Genomic DNA, 19107 nt, shown 5'->3' with positions numbered 1-19107 from the left:
AATTTCAGTATAAAACATAAATTGAGAGAACCTTTTTTTTTTCTTTCCCCCGAAAGGAATTTTTGCTTTATAAAGGGTTTCACCATAGGAATATTTTAAACAAAGTGATTAAAATACCCTGCAAGTTAGTGTAATTGCTGCCTGGAGTAGACTTGGCATTGTCATGGGAAAGGATTAAGACCTAAATATAGTACAGTTATTAAAATTGGGAAATTTAATGTTAAAAAGAAAAAAAAAGATTAATGTTGAGCCTAATGCCTGAAATCCTCAAGTTTCCAAAAATCCCTTTCAGAATCTACACAGCTTTGATTTACCTTTGTATTTTCTTGAATTAAGCAGATTGTTTTAAAGTCCTGTGTTAAAGATGATTTCTTTAACTTATGCAATTTTGTTATTTTAGAATTTTAAAAATTACAATAGTATTTTCATGTCTTTTCTGCCATGTTATACTCTATACACTTTTTTGAACTAGCTTGGGCACCAGATTAATATTGATTAGTAGCATAAGGGCAATAAATTCCAAATTCCAAATAACTGACTTACTGATAAAGTTTTATAGCAAAGTTATTTGCAAGTTGGAGGATTCCATACTGTTCTTAATTACTAACTGCAGTGCCTCAATGAAATCTAAATGGAAATGAGAGACACTGTCCATAAGTAAAGGTAAACATTATTCACTGATTTGTGAATAGCATTTCAAATATAGTGCTGAGTTTTATGTATTTCTGACAAAACATGCCAGTCAGCACTCTTCATAAGTTAGCATTCACATAATTCTTTCAGTTTTATTGTCCTAAACTCATTTTCTTTTTTCTCAGAGGATGTGCTGAGTAAAGATGCTGGGGAATGTGCAATATGCCTTGAAGAATTGCAGCAGGGAGATACTATAGCACGACTGCCTTGTCTATGCATATATCATAAAGGGTAAGTTTATTTTTATGTTAACCAAATTGATATTAGACTAAAAGACCTTTCTCAGGTTTCACACTTTTGTAGTTAGGGCTGAAAAGATTTCTTCTTCATTGAAACTCCCTTTCCCCATTTCTTAAAAAACAATAGCCTTACTGTTGGTGGGAATGTAAATTGATACAGCCACTATGGAGAACAGTATGGAGGTTCCTTAAAAAACTAAAAATAGAACTACTATACGACCCAGCAAACCCACTACTGGGCATATACCCTGAGAAAACCATAATTCAATAAGAGTCATGTACCACAATGATCATTGCAGCACTATTTACACTACCAGGACGTGGAAGCAACCTAAGTGTCCATTGACAGATGAATGGATAAGGAAGATGTGGCACATATATACAATGGAATATTACCCAGCCATAAAAAGAAACGAAATTGAGTTATTTGTAGTGAGGTGGATGGACCTAGAGACTGTCATACAGAGTGAAGTAAGTCAGAAAGAGAAAAACAAATACCGTATGCTAACACAAATATGTGGAATCTAAAATAATTTAAAAAAAGGTTGTGAAGAACCTAGGGGAAGGACAGGAATAAAGACGCAGGTGTAGAGAATGGACTTGAGGACACAGGGAGGGGGAAGGGTAAGCTGGGACGAAGTGAGAGGGTGGCATGGACATATATACACTACCAAATGTAAACTAGATAGCTAGTGGGAAGCAGCCGCATAGCACAGGGAGATCAGCTTGGTGCTTTGTGTCCACCTAGAGGGGCGGGATAGGGAGAGTGGGAGGGAGACACGAGGGAGGAGATATGGGGAGATATATATATATATATATACACACACACACACACACATATATGTATGGCTGGTTCACTTTGTCATACAGCAGAAGCTGACACACCATTGTGAATCAATTATACTCCAATAAAGATGTTAAAAAAAAATGGCCTTTTTCCTGCGAGTACTAAAACTTAAGCCCATATCTGTTTGCATCCCAAAGGCTACCATTTGTTAAGCATTTACTGTGATCAAGGTGTTGTCCATAGCTTCTTGAATAGGTTATCGTATATAAGCCTTGTAACAATCTCATTGTACAGCTGAGGAAATAAGCTGGGAGACCATAGGCAATCTCTCCAAGGTCGCATAGCTGGTAATAAATGGAAGAACTGAGATTCTAGCCATGTCTGTTTGACTCCAGAGCCCATCTGGTTTCTCATAAAGTGTTCTTGGTTTCAGGAAAAATTTGATTTAAGACGATTTAAGGTAACCTACAAAAAGAATAGAAAACTATAACTTTAAAAGCAATAAAAGAAATAATGTGGAATTTTATTTAAAAGCAGGGCATGGGGGTTGGGGAAAACATAGAGAAAATAGTAAATAGTACCAAAACAAAGAGGCAAAAATAAATCCAGTATCAGTAATTATAATAAATCCAAATAGATCAAAGTAACCAGTTGAAAACAAATCAAAAGATTGGGATATGCTGTTGATGAGCAACACACTTAAACGTAAGGGATATAGAAAAATATGGATGTAAAGGGATAGTAAACTATATCCAGGAAAATATTAACTAAAGTAAAACTGACAAAGCTAAATTAATATTGGACAAAATTAACGTTACTGCAGAAAATATTATTAATATTTTATGATAAAAGTATATAAAATTCAATTCTTTGTGTACCAAAGAACACAGTCTCAAAATATTCGTAGGACTGTCAGAAAAAATTGACAAATCCATCATGATAATGGGAAATTTCAACACACTTCTCACTGAGTCAAGCAGACATACACAAAATTAGTTAAGACCTAGAAAAATTGAGCAATACAGTTAACAGATTTGATCTAATGGATATGTATGTGTATGTCTGCACCCGGCAATTAGTACATTTTCTTTTCAAGTATGTATGAAGTATTGTAGAAATTGATCATGTACTAGACCATAAGACAAGTCTTAACAAACCACAAAACGATGGTACCATACAGAAAGCTGTCCTCTGAGCTCAGTTTGATGTCAGTGACAAAAGATAAATATTCTGGGATCAAAGAAGAAGTCATAAGGGAACTTAGAAAATACTCTGAACTGAATAGTAGTGAAAACCAAGGCTTGTGTTAAAAGAAAGACTGAAAGGGACTCCCCTGGTGGTACAGTGGTTAAGAATCCTCCTGCCAATGCAGGGGACATGGGTTTGATCCCTGGTCCGGGAGGGTCTCACATGCCATGGAGCAGCTAAAGCCCATGCGCCACAACTACTGAGCCTACGCACCTAGAGCGCATGCTCCGCAACAAGAGAAGCCACCACAGTAAGCCCACGCACTGCAACGAACAGTAGCCCACGCTTGCTGCAACTGGAGAAAGCCCGTGCGCAGCAACAAAGACCCTTTGCAGCCAAAAATAAATAAATTAATTAATTTAAAATATTTTTAAGAAGACTGAAAATCAATAATCAAAGTTCTTACTGAAATTAGAAAATTGGTAACAGAATAAACACAAAGCAAACAAAGATCAGAGAAGAAAGATTGAATGAAAAAATTACACACTAGAGTGGAGACTGACAAAGTCAAAAGTTGTTTCTTTGAAAAGAATAATAAAATAGATTAGCCTCTGGCAAGATTGTCTCTAGAAGGAAAAAATAAACAGTATAGGAATGAAAAGGAACACATAACTCTAGATATGGCAGAAATTAAAAACGATTGGAAAATTCTGTGAAAAATTTTATACTTTTCAAGTAAAAAATTTAAACAAAACAGGCAGTTTCCTTAAAAATATAATATTGTCCAAAATGACACAAAAATAGGAAACCTGAATAGACTAATAACTATAAGTAGTTATTAAGACTAACCCTGAAAAACCACAAATAGTTTTTAAAAAACCAAACCAAAAACCTAAAAACAGGCCCATGATGACAGTTGGACAGCAAATTTATCAGATATCCAAAGAACACCATGTTAACAGTTGTAAATTCCCCCCAAAAGTAGAAGATGATAGAAGGTTCTCCCACTTATTTTATGAGAATAGTATAAACTTGATAACCCAAATCAGACAAGGACAGGATAAGAAAGAAAATTAAAAGGAACTCTCATTTATGAATATAAATGCAAAATCCAAAAACATACTAGCAAACCAAATTCATCAATATAGATCGAAAGTAATGCCTTTCAACCCAATTGGATTTATGTTACGAATGCAAAGAAATGTATGATTAGAAAATTTATGTACATAAGTTACCACATTAACAGGAAGAGGACCAGATTAATAAATTCTATATTATTAATAATGTAAAATCAAAAGCAAAGAATATTAGATAATATATTAAAATTAATAAGAATTTAGCTGGGTTGCCAGATATGAGCTCAACATATGAAAAACAGCTGCATTCATATCCCAGTACAAAAAATATATATAACTTTTTTTTAGATTAAAAACATTAACAGCAACAGAAACTACAACAGGAATAAAGTATGTTGAGAATAAATCTTAAGATATTCAAGACTTTAAAACTTTATTGAAAGATATTATAGAAGGTTTAAAATAAATACAGGTACCTTTTTGTGGCTAGGAAAACTCAATGTCATAGAGATGTCACTTCACCCCAAATCTATGTAGTTAATGCTGTTCCAGTCAAATCTCAACTAATTTTTTCATGTAACTTGACAAGTTGATTCTTAAATATATACAGATAAAAGAACAAAGGGCCAAGAATAGTCGAGACACTCATAAAGAAGAAAGCAATCCTAGGGACAGGGAGCTTGTCCTGTACAAATTCACTATAGGACTATTAATTAAGACGGTGTGGAAAGGATATAGGTGGGTAAGTGGGAAAGAATAGAGTCCATAAACACTCATGCATATATGGAGAGACAGCATAACATGGAGGTTTAAGAGCATGGACTGTTGGGAGTCAGGATTCCTAAGGTTTGAATTCCAGCCCCTCTGTTAATTCACTGTGTCATCTTGGTCAAGTTACTTAATTTTTCTCTGCCTTAATCTGTAAAATGAGGCAATAGTACCAACTTCATAGAGTTGTTCTGAGGTTTTTTTAATTATCATCATTTATTTATTTATTTTTGGCTGCATCGGGCCTTAGTTGCGGCATGTGGGATCTTTCGTTGCGGGGCACGGGTTCTTCGTTGTGGTGTGCAGTCTTCTCTCTGGTTGTGGTGTGCAGGTTTTCTCTCTCTGGTTGTAGCATGTGGACTCCAGAGCACGTAGGCTCTGTAGTTTGCCGCACGCAGGCTCTGTAGTGAGGCATGCGGGCTCAGTAGTTGCTGTGCGCGGGCTTAGTTGCCCTGCAGCATGTGGGATCTTAATTCCCTGACCAGGGATCGAACCTGTGTCCCCTGCATTGAAAGGCAGATTCTTTTTTTTTTTTTTTTTTGCGGTACGCGGGCCTCTCACTGTTGTGGCCTCTCCCATTGAGGAGCACAGGCTCCAGACGCGCAGGCTCAGCAGCCATGGCTCACGGGCCCAGCCGCTCCGCAGCATGTGGGATCTTCCCAGACCGGGGCACAAACCCGTGTCCCCTGCATCGGCAGGCAGGCTCTCAACCACTGCACCACCAGGGAAGCCCGAAAGGCAGATTCTTTACCACTGGACCACCAGGGAAGTCCCTCTTCTGAGGTTTTAAATGAGTTATTTTTAGAAAGTTCTGGCACATAATAGGTGCTATGTAAGGTTTGTTTGACATGAATAAATGGAAAAATTAGTTTCCCAATTAGTTCATAAGAATGAACTATTCAGTGAATGGCACTGGGATCGATTGATATGTTATTGCTATGAAAAAGTACTGTTATTGATATGAAAAAATAATTGAATCCTATTTTACATTTGAAATAAGAATTCCAAATTAACTGCCCGTGGAAACTAAAATCTAAAGTGTCGGAAAGAATATAGAGAGACGTTCTTAACCTCATGGTAAGGAATTATTTGGGGGGCTAAGATAACCTCCCCATAAAAAGTTAGAAGACAAGTTGATGAATTTGACTACGTTAAAATTTAAAACTTTTTTTGCATCATGATACTGTGAAAAAGTTAAAAACTAGACCTCAGAGTGTTTTCATAACAACAAAGTTTTGCTGTCTGAAACAGTACTCTCCTTCAGCAAGTTTCTGTAATGCAGTTAGCTCATTGTAGTTGGTAAATGGTATAGAAGGGCGACAGTATAATCACATCATACTGGTTCATATATAATATTTTTCAGCACATTAATGCTTTGCTCCATCAAATAAGAGCAAATATGGAAGCAAGCCATGGAAGAATACAGGTAACTTTAAGGATGCCCATTCACCAAGTAGTCTCACACCCAATTCAGTTAGGCTCTGGGATTTATTTTGGAAGTGCCTGTTTACTTCATAGTTCTCAAATGTTGTGCTTTGGCTTTTGTCTCCGTAACTCAAACAGTATCAGTCCTTCCTTAATCCTCTTTATATCAAGCTAACCTCACCCTTTTAAAAGAAATCCTATATTTACAGAGGTATTTTATTTGTTTGGAAGGAACACAGCTTTGTTCCGATTACAGGGTTGTATTATTTGAGTGGTCTGCCTTTAACCTGTTTTTTTTCTCTCATAAACCCTGTTATTTTTAGTGAATAGTTTTGTAGAAAGCAAGGTTCATCAAAAATGTGTATATTATGTTACAGCTGAAATATCTGGATAATAACTTCTTACAAGTCTGTAAGGAAAAGACAAATCAAAATAGGCAAAAGTTGGTGACAGCCAGTTCACAAAAAGCCGCAAGTGTCCAGTAAGCATACAAATGAGTCTGCTGTACATATCCTACAACTCAGTAATTCCACTCCTAGGTATGCTCTGGAGGGATTTTTGATCTTGTGCTCCAGGACAGTGCTGCTACTACTACTTAGTGTGCAGGTACAGGGTGAGATCAAGGAGCTTCTACCAGAAAATAAATCAATACAGTGCTGTCTTCATTAAGAAAGCTGTGCAGTGCTTAAAAAAAAAAAGTCAATGAGAACAGTGTGTTTAGAGGACTGGTAACAAATAGCTCAAGGATTTAGCACTGTGTGTACCACCCCTTGAGTAGTACTGGCTAAGAGATGTATAAGAATGTTCATAGCATCACTGAAAGTGTCCATTGGTAAAAGAATGGATACATAAATTGCAGTGTGCTTATACGATGGAACATTATACACAGTGAAAATGTAAAAACTAGAGCCTTATTTATTAACAGTTGCGAACCTCAAATTGAAAAAAAGCCACTAGAAAAAAGCATACCTTATAGTAGTATTCAAATAAAATTTAAAACATGGAAACAGTACTATACGTTGTTTTGGAATACTCATATATATAGTTTTAGAGTAAGAAAATGCCGAAGGAAGTAAAGCACCAAAATCAGGAGAGTGATTTTCTGCTGGATTTTGGAGAGAGGAATATAATATTTTAAATAACGTGGGTTGATAGCAATTTATGTAAGAAAGACCTGGGATTTTAAATGGTTTCTTTGTCTAGATGAGCTGAAATCATATGATTGTAAAATAAGAAGTACCCATTTTAGATCACAGAGGTGTACTATTCAGATGTATTGGGAATTGTTAACACATCTGGAGTATTTTGTTCATTTCTCAGTACTTTGTTGTAAGAGGTATTCTGGTAGACCAGAGGACGTCTAGAGCCAGGTGAGTCGAATAGAGAGCAGGCCGAATGAAAAAAGTGTCATAAGCCAAATTGGGCATGTTTATTTAGACAGCAAAAGGACAACAGAAATTGTTTTAGATATTGAAAGAATGTCATATGGTTGAGATCTTTTACTTTCTTTCCTTTTAAATTTATCCATCATTTTTACCTATCAAACCAACTGTCAGGATATGAGGTTGGATAAATATTAATTTTACCCTTCAACGTATTAGCCAAGCCTTCTAGCTTTGTGGCATATGCAAATTTGCAATGTGTCAACAGTGAGAATGTTGAACAGTTTAAAATCCGCTTGGGTAACTTCCTAGCTGTTGAGCAAGTTACTTAACCTTCTTAAGGCCTTGAGTTTATCATTAGAAGTTTCTTCAGGGATGGAAATGTTACATATCTGTGCTGTCTAATAGAGTAGCCGCTAGCCATGTGGCTGCTGAGCACTTGAAATGTGGCTAGTGTGACTGAGGCAGTGCATTTTTCTTTTATTTAATTTTAATTAATTTAAATTTAAATAGCCACATGTGGCTTGTGGCTTACTGCACTGGACAGTGCAGATCTACAATGATAATTATATATGCACCCTAATATTTAACTTCCTATAAAATCATGCAATAGTTTATAAATACAAATGGATGATGGTATATTTATTTGTATATATATATATGTATTGCAGGAAGGAAGGGATAGAATTAAATTAAGTTTTCAATACTCACATCACATAAATATGGTCTTTTAAAATGTAATGCAGTATTGTCAAGAATTAAAGCTTAAAAGCTTGATCTATGTATGGCATAAACTGGTTAACATTTGCATAAATGAACAGCTAGTTTGAAGAGAGAAATATCTGTCCAGATTTGTCCTTTAATTTTGAATATTGGTAAAGTGGTAGTTCTTTAGGTTCTCTTTTGGGAATGGTTGTTCTGTTTAAACTTTAAAGTACTTCATAGTATAATTTTGCAAAGATTCATTTCCCAACTGCTTAGAATAATCAGAATGTAATAAACATATTCTTATCTTTTATTTCTATATGCCAAATATGTCATTAAAAATATTGAATTTTTTTTCCATAGAGATATATTAATGTCAAGAAGTAAGCATTTTTATTAAGACTGTTATGATATAAATAATTAAACATAAGTGTTTCAGTTTTTCTGGTTTTTTTTCTTTTCTAGCTGCATAGATGAATGGTTTGAAGTAAATAGATCTTGCCCTGAGCACCCTTCAGATTAAGCATCAGCTTCCTGTTTTATAGGTAATTCTCCCATTTTCTGTTTTAATTGCTTTTTAAACTGTTACCTGAGTTATACATTCTCAACCACCGTTTTTATTCACTCATTTATTAATTAAGGTGTGTGTGTGTGTATATGTGTTCCAGACATTGTATTAGGCTACTGTGTAGAAAACTCACATTAAAAGATACATAAAAACAACTTTCTTGATTTCCTGAAGAGAGTCATATATTAAGTAAACTCTACATTTTTGGTACTTTAAAACACTTTAGCTTATTTAATTTTAGTTTAATACTTTAAAAAACCCCATGAAGTAAATATCATGACCCCATTTTACCAATGAGAAACCTGAGGGTCAGAGTAATTAAGTTCTATGACATTAAGAAGCACGTTGCACCAACAGTCCAAGGACATGTAGTTAGAAATAGAATCAAATTCCATACTCTTAACCATAACTTCCCAGGTATGTTTTTAGGTAATGCAATATAATATAATTCTAATCGTAATAATTAGTTAGCATTTATATTGCATTATTATGTGCCAGGGATTGGTCTAAGCATTTTACATCTATTTATAACTCATCTAATTGGTATAACAACCCTTTGAGCTCGGTACTCTTAACTACTCCCATTATGCAGATGATGAGGAGATTAAGTTTTAGAGAGGGTAAGAAACTTGACTTGTCAAGGTCACATAGCTAGTTCCTTAGTAGAGCTGGGAATTGAATCAAAAGATTGTGTTCTTTGCTATTTTGCTATTATTAGGTAGGAACAGTTTCTTGAGAAAGTTGCATTTGTATTCATTCGTTCAATTTAATCTTTCACTTTTGTATCCTACCTATACAGTAGACAAAAAAAAAATTGAATTGAATTTTAAACCAGATACAGAATTTGTTTTCCACTATTGATGTAGCTTATTCATGATTCTGCATTTTTTGAAAATGTTTAGCAGATTGAAATGAAAACCTCACTTGAGTATTGCTATTTTTCATATTCCATCATTTAGCTTTGAAAAAATAGTTAACTTAATTGCCATCTTCATGTATATGAAAAGCTTTTTATCTTTATCATTTGAAAAATGATGTAAAACATTGTGTTTTATATGAAGGCAGAATATTTTAGCCAATCTTGGAATTGTTTTGGAAGGAGTTAGAACCTCTGTGTTCAGAGACTCAAGATAGTCACAGACAACAATCTTTTCTCAATGTCTAAGACCGGGGGCAGGAAACTAGAGCAGATAATACCTGAGATCTAGTCCTGTGCTGTTCCCCCATTTCCTTTTATTTCAATAACTCCTGGTCTTACATTTGAGGTGTTGAGATAATAAACACATTCAAGGAATTCTGTTCCCTCTTAATGAGGGTCATTTAATAGCAGCAGATTAGAATATTGACAAAATATATTTGAGATAACTTAATAGCAGCTATAGCAACTGAAATAAGAGCTGCAACATTGAGAGAGACCTCTGTCTTAATAACATTAGGGTTATGCCTGTGAAATGTGAAGGCCTGGGTAAACTGTATCAGCTTTTGAACCTTTTACTGTGAGATAATTCAGATCATACCTTGACACATTTGAGGTATGAATTGGGATTAGGTTGCTGTATAAGAGAAGTGTGGTGATGGAGTGGTATTTTGAGGATACATGCATGTATGTATGTTTTTATTTTACTGTGTAAAGTGTTTTTTGAAGAGGAGGATGCTTTGGAATGTCTTCAGGGTCACCTTACATCTGGGCCAATAAAGTAAAGCTATAGCTAAAATTTTAGAAGCTTTTTAAGTACTAAAAACCAATGCTATGGGCTTCCCTGGTGGCGCAGTGGTTGAGAGTCCGCCTGCCGATGCAGGGGACACGGGTTAGTGCCCTGGTCCGGGAAGATCCCACATGCCGCGGAGCGGCTAGGCCCATGAGCCCTGGTCGCTGAGACTGCGCGTCCAGAGCCTGTGCTCCGCAACGGGAGAGGCCACAACAGTGAGAGGCCCGCGTACCACAATGCTAATAAAATGAAATTTTTATCTTAGTATTCCACATATCAAAGTAATATGTCTAAATCTTTCACCCATAGATAAAATCTTTTTAGTCAGTAAACTTTTTTGTGTGAAAATGGAATTTTATGATATAAAATATTTTATTACATGGTCCAGTCAGCTAAATTTTTCTTTTAGTGTCACAATGAGGTTATGGGATATGTGGAACATGCACCTCATCTCATGGTCAATATGCATGTCTGTTGGTTTTAAACAGAATTTCAGTTTCCTTACCCTATATATCAATGTTACCTTCTTATTCATTTTTTTTTTCATTGTGGAACCTGAGTTTGGTGGCAGCTGCCCTCAGAAATGTGAACCAGTGGAATCTTTCTCTATGGGTCTTGAAGAGTCATTTCTGAGAATGTGAAGACGTGGAATATTTCACCTCGTTCACATTTTTGCTTTTGTTCTGACTACCCTTATTTGTCAAATGATAAATTCTTCCTATCCCTTTTTGCTGTCCTAGATTAAAAGTGTATGGGTTTGGGTGGGAGGGAGGCTCAAGAGGGAGGGGATATGGGGATATATGTATACATATAGCTGATTCACTTTGCTGTACAGCAGAAGCTAACACAACATTGTAAAGCAATTATACTCCAATAAAAATGTAAAAAGAAAATGTGTAGGTTTGAAGAGGATTCAGTGTTGTTAAAACTTTTTTTTTTTAAGGCAGCATGTAAGTAGCACTTCTGATACTCTTCAGCATACTAATTTAGTAGTCAGCCCAAAACAGAGATACATGAATATCTAAGGTCTTGATTAGTTAGGAAATTGTTCACTATTTGTAATTCGAGGTTTTTCGTTACTTGGAGAGGGCTTAGTTAATTGTGTGTGTTTGTTTTCTGTAGTCTGGTGTAGTCTTTATTGTGGAGGGGGAACGACTGTTACTTAGTGGCTATTTTTTGTAACTATTTTAAGATTTAATTGGTCCTTCTGTGTCCTTGGTTTGTTCTTTTGCAGAAAACAAATTTTATCAGTTTTTAAAATACTAAGTAAGTGTATGAAAATTTACAGTCTAAAGCAGTGTTCATGGGGAAATGGATGTTGTATTTTGATTTGTATTACTATCATGGACCATTGCTTAAACTAAATGTATCCACTTTTACACAGGTTTCCTTGTCTTTTCAAGATGCTTGAAAAACTGAGAGGATACGAAGATTTATCTCTGGAAAAGCAAAAACAAAAATGCAGGCACACTCAGCCAGAAATCTACGTTCTGTGAGACTCAGTAATGCAGAGATGGACAATCATACAGGAAAAAGAAACCCTGCTGAGGAGAGGACAATTGTCACAGAACTCAGTGTACCAAACATGAATAAAGGACACACAGGGATTTTGAAAATGCTGCACATCCCTTAATAGTCATCTACATAGGTAATACTGATGAACATTTTATATTCAGACACCAAAGTTAACTGATTTAAAAGTTGATTTACTTTTTATTAAGTTCTCTAGAGCTGCACAACTAGTTGTTTTTAATTTGTTTTGGTTTTTAGTTTGGGGTCCCTTTATTTTCCCCAATATGATGTTCCTGCATTCATCTATTCTTAAATTGAAGACCACGTAATTTACTTCTTAAAAATTAAAGTCTTGAATGTGAAACCAAGAAATGTAATCAAGCAGTAAAACATTCTCTGAATGTAGACTGTGATCTCAAGTTCTTTGATTTTTTTTTTTTCCCCCAAGAGTGGAAAATAGACTTCTACATAGGAAAGCTAAAGTATGTTAATACTTTAAATTAAAGGTTTAAAATTATCAGAATGCATTCCAAAGAGTAAAAAAATCAAGTTACATAATTACATTTTAATTAATTAAATTTGGATTATCTACAGAATTGTAGTTTATTAAATATGTTGTTTCCTTTTTAAATAAAACTGCTCAACAGTTAATCAGCAATGAATCATTTTGCAGCTATGCAACTTAAAAAAAATACTAATTACCAATTTTAAGTGCTTCCAGCTACAGTAACTTTGTTTTAACGGGTATTTTTGTTCTTTTCATGTAATTATTTTATTGTGCTTTGCATCTCCATGCAGTTTTCCTACATTTGGGTAAAATATTTAGCAGGTTGTAAACTTAATAACTTATGAAAAGGGTAAAATAAAATTTTCTTGAGTGGAACTTGGAATAATTTGAGGGACATTTTTATATACTTTTAAAAATCAGAATTTAATTGGGATGCCAGATTTATAGCCATTTGCATCTTTAATTTTCCAGGTAATCTGGGGTTTAGCATTTGATAAATGATTTTTTAAAGCAAACATGAAGATTTTGTTAATTTATAATTTATTAATGTGTTATTACTGTAATTGAAAATGTTACAGAGACTTTTAAATTCAGTCTTGTTTAGAAAGAAATGTATTAAGCAAAATTATGTGAATAAATATTCCCACAAAGTACATCTGAATGGTTAAAAAATACTGGAGGAGAGCTATCAGGGCTGCAACAGTGAATGTCTTTTTTTTTTTATATCAAAAATACCAATAAATAGATTTCATGTTTTCAACATAGGGAAAATATTATCAGTGAACAATTTAAGCAGTGCACTTTACTCAGTATAATTGAGAGTTACACAGTACTGTTTCCTTATTTTAAGCTTTCTTGACTCTAATGTATTTGTTTGCTTTTCTGTTTATTGCTGCTATTCTTCTCAATTTTTTTTCTACTCTATTGCTTCTGTTTCATATATTTTAAAAGGGCACGTACAGGAGCAACTGCTGCTACCCAGAAAAATATGTATATTATAAACAATTAAGAGTTTTTCATTGCTTTCAGTGTGATTCTAAACCAGGTAATGTTTTCCCTAAAGTTTTACTGTGAAATGTCTTTTGTTACGCTGCAGTTGATAGAAGAGTCCAAAACCTCCATTGTGACAGCTGACAGCACAGTTTCATAGGTGCTTTTTTTAACCAGTTATGGAAAATATTCTTCCCTCAAAGAAAATATTCTTTCCTTAAATTTTTTCTGTTATCACGAAATCTTAATATGAATACACTTTAGTTCACATTTTCAATTTTGTAAGCTTTCTCTCCCTCTTTCTCTCTCTCACACACACAAGAAAAACCTCTTAGAATGTGAATAGTTTTTTTTCTACTGGTATATTGTTATGGTAAGAATTATTTTGTTGTCTTCCATTCTTAAAGGAAAAGATTTACTATAGCTGTGGTAGTTAACTATTGATATTCTCTTGGAAGTTGATTTTCTGATATAATTTACTCATTGACTTTTAAAGTTTATTGGCCTAAATTCCCTTTTCCTTCTTTATCCTGTACCATACTCTCACAATCGTATTCACTTAGCCTTTGTTTGTCGTAAGGTTCTGTGCTGCAGCTCCTACAGTAGAAGCTCCTGTGGTTTAAGAGAAAGTTCAGTGTTTGTCAGTGTCAAGTGCTACTTGATTATTTGTCTAGAACAGTATCTACTTGAATCTGTTTATAGTGATCCCTTTTTTGTTAAAATTTACAAAAGGTAGCCTTTTTTTTTTTTTTACTTTAAATTCAGTCTCCATCAGTGACTTCCTAAAAAGAAGAATTTAGAACTTGAAATTTTAAAGCCCAGATGCTCCAGTTTTTATTTAAAGTCAAAATTGCTAATCTGGAAAATATTATAAGTAATATTGTACATAATGTCACTTATAATATTTGTAAATTTATATACAGACACTGCATAGTGTAAGTAGGACATAAAATCACGTTACATGTTTAAACGTGTAGCTGAAACTACTGACAACTGAATATTATGGAGATAAAATAAAGAATGAAACCCTAGTTATCAAATTGGTTATAGTTTTCTAGAATCTTTGTAAATACTTGTTTTCAAATAAGATCACAGTTGGGTATATAGAAAGCAATGTGTTCTGAAATTTCACTTCAGTGCCGCTCTTTTCTTCATAATGGGTTTATTGCCAATTTTGACTCATCTTACGGTGATCTGGCTTTTTCCCCCCTAAATGTGTAAGAGAGTGTAAGAATGTATATGAGTACAATTATTGTCTTCTTTTGGCTCTTTCCCAGAGAAATAAACTAAGAATAGTCTTAATCTGTGTTTTTCAGATCTGGTTATAAATCAGATATAGATTGTGTTTTAAGAGCAGTGTCTGATTGAAATATAAATAATGGTTTCCGTAACTCATTACTTTGTGGTAGCCAGAACAACTAAAAAAAGTCATGTTGTTAACTGTTGGGTACTGGGTAGGTTTTAGTTTCTTAGTGCAAGTCTTCTATTTTTTTTAAATGTTATACAGTTATTTCAGTTTTCACCTACTAAACAGTCTACTAGAATGTAGCCCCAGAATGCCTGAGGAGCATACTTGGAATATGTATTTCAAAAAGATTCCAGTTTAAATGAGTTAATGAAAATACCAGATTTTCTTTTCAGAGCTTAGTTCGCTTGCTAAATTTGGGTTTAGTGAAGTTTAAGAGCAATTGTTTAACATATTATAGCAAGTCACAGGGATATTCCTTTAAATGAAAAAAGACTGTAAATTTAATGTAAATATTACCTAATTTTATTTACTAAAAGAGAGTTAAAGAAGGGAAATTTTCTAACAATAAGCTACATTTGAACAAAGCATGAAACTCTTTTTTAAAATTAAAGAATAATTGAACTTACCATCTGATTGACATCCACATTATATGTTGATATTAATATCCAGTCCTTATGTTTTCAAAAAGAAAGTTTCCATATAAATCAGATTATTAGGAATTTTATAAAACTACATAGAGGTAAATATTGCTTTAAATATGAGAACAGTTTGTTAGTTGCAGGAAGTTTTCTAATTCATTTGGGCCATTTTCTTGCATTTTGATTTATCCTGAGGTAAACTCAGAACATATTGACAGTGAGTGGTTAAATGTGAAGTGTCCCTTGTTCTTTCTTAGATATTTTCTAAGGTAAAAAATATTCTAGCATGCCAATATTTTGTCTTTGGCCCATTCCCCTTTGTTTCTGAAGTATGTAGCTTCTGATCTTTTTCTTTGCTACAACATACTGTGAGGAACATTATGGTAGTTACATTATCTGTGTTATTGTCCACTTTCCTTCTCTACACAGATCTTTTCATTCTGAAACTAAATTGTTACTTGTTTTCTTTACAGGAAATTGCTACTTGGTATGCTCCTAGTAGTGATCCTTATTCAGGAACAGCTGGTAAAATTTTTTTGGTAATAACTTACCTAGACAATACTTCGAATACCATATTCTGTGAATGCTGTGCTTAAGCTAAGAAACTGGATGTTCTTTTCAAATCACAGAATTCCTGTATTATATGAATGGGAAATACCTTGTCTTTTAAGTTATCTGATTCTCTATGGGAAGTAAAAGGCATCAATGAAAACCAGATACGTTAATGTTGAGTTTTATTGAAAATGCAACATTACTATACTTAGAGGAGTTGGCATATTTTCAGATATTTAAGCCATCATTAATTTTAGACCAATAGCTAATAATAAGATAGATTGTTGGTTGCTTGTTTATAGAGAGGCAAGGAGTGGCATGGCATAAACTCACATCCCAGAAATAAATGAAATTTTAGAAAGTGATATTATAGTATCTGTTAACCAGCCTTGTGCTTCTTAACTCTGCCCTGGACTGTGAGGCACCTTTCAGGACCCCGAGTCTTAGAATCAGAAGTGATTAATTTCTTCTATTACTAAATTCTCATGGCTTCCTTTTTGATTTGGTATGCTGAGATTGATAAATACTGATGATTTATATTTATAAACTTAGAGTTCTATCAGAATCCTGTTACCAGTAAATCTGGTGCCAGCATCTTGAAAAGCTTTCATTATTAGTCAGAAGCATTTTGAGCATCTGTGTGCGTGTAATACAGTTAGCAGACCCTATAGAGAGATACAAAAGAGATTTTGGAACTGGATGATGATATTGATCTTTATTATAGCAGTCCCTTACATTTTATTGCTTTCCAATGACTATATGAGTTTCCTTATTTGAAAATCATGATAATGATAGATATTTACCTCTACTGCTCTGTTCATGGTTTCCTCAACTCTTCTGTAATACTTTATAATTTCCTCTATTAGAAAATACTTTCCTGTTAAATAAGGTATCAAAAGCATCAATCACAAGAAATATAGAAAATGTGTTAGGAACAACTTGTATTAGTATGTTCTAAACTAAAATGGAACAATTCATTATTGATATTTTAATAAATAAGACTTCAAAATGATCTTGCCAAATTATCCCATTATTTAGAAGTAGAAAATAAGAGAAGAATGTTTTCAAGGAAGTTTATCATATCCACCCTTATGTCTGGAAGTTGACAGTGCATTACAATAAAACAGAATTACCTGAGTGCTGAAAGGTTACCATGAATTAACTGATGTCACAGTTTATTTTTGTATACAGAAAAAATTGATTTTTTTCAGTTTAACCCATTACCACAAAAATTGGATCTAAAAATATTAGTTGAAATTCTGCAATAGCTTAATAAACGACTGTTTGTAGTGGTAATGGACAAAGAGGCCTTTTTACCATAACCATTAGGAAAGATGTACTCTGAAATTTCTAATGTAAAACCTATTTTGTAAATTTGTAATTGAAATATTACTGGAGAGCTATTAAGTTTTGGGGAGGGATGGTCTGTCAGTGCACAATCATAACTTTTAAAATTTAGATTGTATTTTAGTAACATTCCATTATGTTTTTAAAGGGAGAGTTATTAGTCTTTTGAAGCACAATTTTCATGATGGAAGAGGTATTGAATTTTGTAGCATAATGGTTAACCACATGAGTTCTGGAGCCAGACTGCCTAGTTTTGCCATCTCCTTGACATTGGACGAGATACTACTCTGTGCCTCGCTTTCGCCTATAAAAAGAGGTAATACTTCTGCCTACCTCAGGGTTGTTGTGAGGATTAAATGGTAAAGTACATGTATGCACCAGGCACAGAGTAAGCACTTAATAATGTTAGTAGTTTTTATAAACAATAAATATATTTGTGCCCATCTGTGAATAAATTTTGTTATTCTCTTCATTCATGATGTGTAGGAGTAATTCATAAACCTTAACTGATATGTTGAAGAAACCTAAGTATTCCAGAGGACAGTGCAGATTCTGATCTTGCTCTTGCTGAAATCTAGAGATTTATTATTTCAGCAATTATATATTAAGCACTGCTTGGTTCTGGGCTGTTAGGGAGCCAAGAATACAGAAATCAAGGAAAACTGACCTCTAGGAATTTAATCTTTAGTGGGTGATGCAAATAAGGAGTAATAAATGTCGTGATAGCCATTAGTACACACAAAGGCTGTTGTGGAGGTAATGAGAAGGGTCATTAAACTCAGACTAGGGAAGAGAATGACTAAGCCTTTAAGAAGAAATAATCATAGCTCTAGGGATATGGATAAAAGGTCATGTGGAGCAGGAGACTGGGAATGGGATTCCCAGGCAGAAAGCTTAGCACATACAAGCATGGCACTCTTGGAGGGTTGCTATGTCTAGAGAGGTAAGCAGGTGACAAATCATGAAGAGATGTATGTGCCAAACTATGATTGAAGGATTTTAAGCAGGAAAAAGACAATCAGATTTACCCTTCAGGTTAGAGACGAATGGGACTAGAGGCAGAGAGACCTGTAGAAAATTTATAGTAATTCAGGCAAGATGATGAGGGGCAAAACTAAAGCAATGACAATAGGGAAAGCAAAGATGGAAGAACTTAACTCGCCTTGGTAGTCATTTAGATGTAAGGGATGACAGATAAGACCAAGACAACTCCCAGCTGTACTTTTTCCACATCTTGAAGGGTGGAATCTTTTTTTTTTAAATTATTTTATTTATTTATTTTTTGGGGGGGCTGTGTTGGGTCTTCATTGCTGCATGCGGGCTTTCTCTAGTTGGGGTGAGTAGGGGCTACTCTTAGTTGCGGTGCGCGGGCTTCTCATTGTGGTGGTTTCTCTTGTTGCGGAGCACGGGCTCCAGAGCGCAGGCTCAGTAGTTGTGGCTCACGGGCTTAGTTGCTGCTCTGTGGCATGTGGGATCTTCCCGGACCAGGGCTCGAACCCGTGTCCCCTGCATTGGCAGGCGGATTCTTAACCACTGCGCCACTAGAGGAAGTCCCTGAAGGGTGGAACTTAAGGACAGAATGTCTCTCCCAGAGAAAAGCGAATTATGCCAGAAGTATCTGCTGGAGAGCTAGAGATAAAGAACAACAATTCTAACATGAAAGATCTTAAATGGGAGGCAGAGCTTTGAGAGAGAAGCCAGAGAGGATTTACTTGCTCTGTGTTTGTGTGTGTGTGTGTGTGTGTGTGTGTGTGTGTGTGTGTGTGTGTGT

General features: G+C 34.6%; 1 protein-coding gene across 2 annotated transcripts in view; it reads left to right on the top strand.

Moving 5' to 3' along the window:
- The window catches only part of ZNRF2 (zinc and ring finger 2), a 104342-nt gene extending 86534 nt beyond the window's left edge, over positions 1-17808 (top strand). For both annotated transcript variants that reach the window (XM_027102280.1, XM_027102281.1), the window contains 3 exons: positions 819-924; positions 8729-8808; positions 11925-17808. In XM_027102280.1, coding sequence (XP_026958081.1) covers positions 819-924; positions 8729-8786 — 164 coding nt within the window. In that variant the 3' untranslated portion in view covers positions 8787-8808; positions 11925-17808. The remainder of the gene's footprint in view (positions 1-818; positions 925-8728; positions 8809-11924) is intronic.
- Positions 17809-19107: the final 1299 nt, after the last annotated feature.

This window comes from Aethalodelphis obliquidens, unplaced genomic scaffold (assembly GCF_003676395.1).
Source record: "Aethalodelphis obliquidens isolate GAN/ISIS:26980383/991018 unplaced genomic scaffold, ASM367639v1 scaffold5, whole genome shotgun sequence".
In the NCBI taxonomy this organism is placed as follows: Eukaryota; Metazoa; Chordata; class Mammalia; order Artiodactyla; family Delphinidae; genus Aethalodelphis; species Aethalodelphis obliquidens.
Note: the sequence above shows the minus strand (reverse complement) of the source record. Positions and strands in the feature narration are given on the sequence as shown.